At 39.1% G+C, this 4,417-nt stretch overlaps 1 protein-coding gene across 1 annotated transcript; it reads left to right on the top strand.

The window, feature by feature from the left end:
- The first annotated feature begins 2,443 nt into the window (after nt 1-2,443).
- On the top strand, nt 2,444-3,388 carry LOC125128872 (olfactory receptor 10R2-like). The gene has a single exon (XM_047783014.1). It carries the CDS (start codon nt 2,447-2,449, stop codon nt 3,386-3,388), a length of 942 nt encoding a protein of 313 aa, XP_047638970.1. The 5' UTR covers nt 2,444-2,446.
- Nucleotides 3,389-4,417: the final 1,029 nt, after the last annotated feature.

Here is a 4,417-nt window from a genome sequence, read left to right as displayed (position 1 = left end):
TGCTGTGGCTGTGGCTGTGGCATAGGCTGGCAGCTACAGCCTAACCTGGGAACTCCCATATGCTGCAGGTGTGGTCCTAAAAAAAGGAGAAAAAGGGAAAGTTTGGTTAGTGAGATAATGGAGAAAACCATTTGACAATCAGAAAAGAAAATGAGATGTTCACAATTTTTAATAGATCTTTTGTGTCTGCATTTAGAGAATAATGTTTGAGAGTTTCTCATTTCAAAGTGTTAAAGCAAAAAGTTTATATTGTATGCCAGATTAACATCAAAGGAATACATTTAGAAAATCCCTGAAATCAAGTGCCATCCACTTTTGAGTTTGAAATAATTTAGACAAAAAATTGAGATTATTGATCATTTGTGGATTTTTTGGCAAGTTTTCAAGTGCTTGGTATCTACTTGACACTGTTGAATGTGTGACGATGCAGTTTCTGGTCTCTGGTAAGTTACCATTTGTGGAGTCAGAGACAAACATAATACTAGTGGCAAAGCAGGTAAGTCTAGAGAATGTTAAGGAAATTCAGAAAAAGTCATAAAGCATGATTAGGAAGTTGTAGGGTCAATGAGTATGTGTTGTTTTAACTGGAAATTTAAGAAGGTCCCACAATGAAAAGAACAAAAACAACAACAACAAACATGAAGCATGGACTCTTTCAAGATATGGGAAGTAGTATGAAAAAGAACATGGTTGTTCAAAATTTCTAAATGCTAAAGTGCATATGAAGGAGTATGTAGTGGCAGTTATGAGTGGAAAGGTCATTTGGGATAAGTATGAAACAGAGAATACAGCGGTTTAACTTGATAGATAATCGTGAGTCATTTAGTTTTTTCAATAGGATATGATTGTCCTACAAAAAGAAAGCTCTACTTCTATTGTGGAGGATGGCTTAGTGGGACAAGATAGAGTCCTGGAAGTCCAATCATAATGCTCCAGGTAAGAGCTAATTTCTGACAAAAAGAAAAAAATGGATCCTAGAAGTATTACAGAATAAAGTGAATTGGTAGATGAGATTTATCAAGTATTTAAACATCCTCAGAAATTTACAGCTTGGATGACTAAGAAGTTTTTGAAACTCTTTGTTGAGGTACAGAATCCAGGTAATGGAACTGATTTGGATGTGAGGTGGGAGAAGATAAGAATGTTTTAATTAAAAAATATATATAATCTAGTACCAACAATAAAAACTGTGTCAGAGGCCCTAGGAAAAGTATCTGAGACTCTCTTCTCAGGAATTCAGATATAGAGCTGGGAACGATAGATTGTTGGGCTCCCAGGGCAGGTATGTCAAGGATAAGACGTATAACCAAATGGGCAGGCAGTGAATGCTGAAGCAAAACTAAATTATACTGTCTGTGCATTTTCTGCAAATGGAAATCAAGCCTAGTGTCCTATAAAAGTTTGTAGAGAAATCATAAAACTAGTTCTAAGACAGGAGCAGTGGTTCTAATCCAAATTAATTTCGGTGAATGACTGCATGGAAATGGGGAATATGATTAGCAAGGAAAAGGACTTCTATTTAAGGACAAGCAACACCAAATGTTTCAATGGATATTGCCCTCGATGAGAAAAGTATTAAGAGCAGATGGGAGGTGGATTTTCAGATACTGGTGCTATTGCTTATAGAAAACGTGTTAGTAATATGAATAAAACTATGACCACTTACAAATAAGATTAATGTAGTTAAGTTTTTTGAGGATTAGATTACCAAAAACTGAAGACAGACTTTAACAAGACCGCAAGGAGGAGGCTTGAAAAATAGGGTTTCTCTGAGCAAATGTTTTTACATTTGTTGTAAACACTTGTTTCCACATGTGCTGCTAAAATCATCAGCAGAGGAAGTTCCCATGTGGTGCAGTGGGTTAAGGATTAGGTGTTGCTGCCTCTGAGATGCAGGTTCAGGAACTTCCACATGCCATGGCTATGGCCAAAAAAAAAAAAAAAACCATTGGCACAAAATTAGCACTCAGAGTAAACAATAATTTAGGATAATACTTGGTTAGATTACAATCCTTTTATTTTTATCCCATGTCTGTTGTTTTTCTTCTTTTTTTCTTTTTTTTTTTTTTTTTGGTCTTTTGTTGTTGTTGCTATTTCTTGGGCCGCTCCCGCGGCATATGGAGGTTCCCAGGCCAGGGGTTGAATCGGAGCTGTAGCCACCGGCCTACTCCAGAGCCACAGCAACGCTGGATCCGAGCCGCGTCTGCAACCTACACCACAGCTCACAGCAACGCCGGATCGTTAACCCACTGAGCAAGGGCAGGGACCGAACCCGCAACCTCATGGTTCCTAGTCGGATTCGTTAACCACTGCGCCACGACGGGAACTCCTGTTTTTCTTTTAAACCAGACTGGCTACTTTATGAAGGGTAAATCTCCTTGATTTCTCACTTTCAAGCGTCTCTGGACTTAATTGTATTGACTTTATTCTCTGGGATCAACTCTTCATGGCCAATTCCTCCTGTGTTACTGAGTTCTTCCTGTTGGGTTTCTCCAGCCTTGGGGACCTGCAGCTGGTCCTCTTTGTCATCTTTCTCTGCCTCTATTTGATCATCCTGAGTGGAAACATCACCATCATCTCAGTCATCCGCTTGGATCACAGCCTCCACACACCCATGTACTTCTTTCTGTCTGTCCTTTCTACTTCCGAGATCTTCTATACAATTGTTATCCTGCCCAAGATGCTTGTCAATCTGCTCTCTGTACTCAGGACCATCTCCTTTGTGAGCTGTGCTTCCCAGATGTACTTCTTCCTTGGTTTTGCTGTCACCAATTGTCTGCTTCTGGGAGTGATGGGTTATGATCGCTATGCTGCCATCTGTCAACCTCTGCACTACCCCATTCTCATGAGCTGGAGGGTATGTGGGCAACTGGCTGCAACTTGTATTGTTAATGGTTTCCTAATATCTCTGGCGGGCACAACTTTAGTCTTTAGCCTCCCTTTCTGCGGTTCCAACAAGGTCGATCATTACTTTTGTGATATTTCACCAGTCATCCACCTAGCCTCTGCTGAAACCTACATTAATCAACTGGTCATCTTCATCTGTGGCATCTTGGTGCTCGTTGTGCCCTTGACCTGCATCTGCATCTCTTATGGATTTATTGTGTCTACTATCCTGAAGATCCCATCAACCGAAGGCAAGCAAAAAGCATTCTCAACCTGTGCCTCTCATCTCATTGTGGTCATCGTCCATTATGGCTGTGCTTCCTTTGTCTACCTGAGACCCTCAGCCAAATATACATCAGGCAAAGACAGGCTGGTGACAGTGACTTATACCATCATCACCCCCCTGTTAAACCCTATGGTGTACAGCCTCAGGAACAAAGATGTGCAGCTGGCCATTCGGAAAATGCTTGGGAAGACTGGATTTTCTGTTAAGACTTCATAATTAAAACATTTTTCAACAGCACACACACATTTGGTCAAATGTATCACTAATTAAGTCATAAAAGTTTCTAGTCTAGTCATTTGTATAACTTGTGACTTTGGATGAGTTGTTTGACATTGAGGGGCTGTAATGTTCTCTTATGTAAAGCAGACATAGTATTTTTATTTTTATTTTATTTTATTTATTTTTATGGCCTCACCTGCAGCACATGGAAGTTTCAGGCTAGGAGGTGAATCAGAGCTGCAGGCCTAAGAACAGCCATGGCAACGCAGGATCTGAGCTGCCTCTGCAAGCTATGCCACAGCTTGCAGCAATACAGGATGCTTAACCCACTGAGCAAAGCCAGGGATAAAACCCACATCCTCATGGATACTAGTCGGGTTCCTAACCCACTGAGCCACAATGGGAACTCCTAAAGCAGACATAGTAATATATTCATCTCAAGATTGTTGCAAAGATCAAGGGAGATGGCAGAGTATCTGACAGTAAGAAATAAATTTCCTTTTCCTTTTCTTCTTCCAGATTTCTAGTTCTCAAAAGGCTTTTAACAGCTATTTTCTCTTGCCATATTTTTTTCTACAAATCTCTGATGTTACTCTTTTTTAAAGATTACGTCCAGTTTAAAATGAGTTACTCAGGCCAGAATGTGGTTTGGATCTAGGAGTATGATATGATGCAGAAAAAATTTACTGTATCAGTAATTAGAAGATTTTAGTTTGACACTGGTTAGTTAACTTTTAAAAGGCTATAGTTTTTTTTTTTCTAAATCTAGATTTTAAAATATGGAAGACAGGGATAATATAATTTTCCTTTTTTACTTCATAGGGTTTTTGCTTGTATTTAATGGATAAAAGAAAGTGTATGTAAAATGTAAAACTGCACAGAATGTAAGGCTCCTAATTATATTAATCAAAATTTTGCATATCACTGCAAGCAGCTTTTATCTTTGACTCTTCAAAAATGGTGTTTCTCAATTCCTTTTCTGACCATGCCTTTGAACCACTCCTTATGTAACAGAAAATACACTAG

This window comes from Phacochoerus africanus, chromosome 6 (genome assembly GCF_016906955.1).
Source record: "Phacochoerus africanus isolate WHEZ1 chromosome 6, ROS_Pafr_v1, whole genome shotgun sequence".
Taxonomy (NCBI): domain Eukaryota; kingdom Metazoa; phylum Chordata; class Mammalia; order Artiodactyla; family Suidae; genus Phacochoerus; species Phacochoerus africanus.
Note: the sequence above shows the minus strand (reverse complement) of the source record. Positions and strands in the feature narration are given on the sequence as shown.

What these genes read in the sequence shown, in the direction of transcription:
- LOC125128872 (XM_047783014.1), top strand. Translation starts at nt 2,447, where the DNA reads ATGGCCAATTCCTCCTGTGTTACTGAGTTCTTCCTGTTGGGTTTCTCC.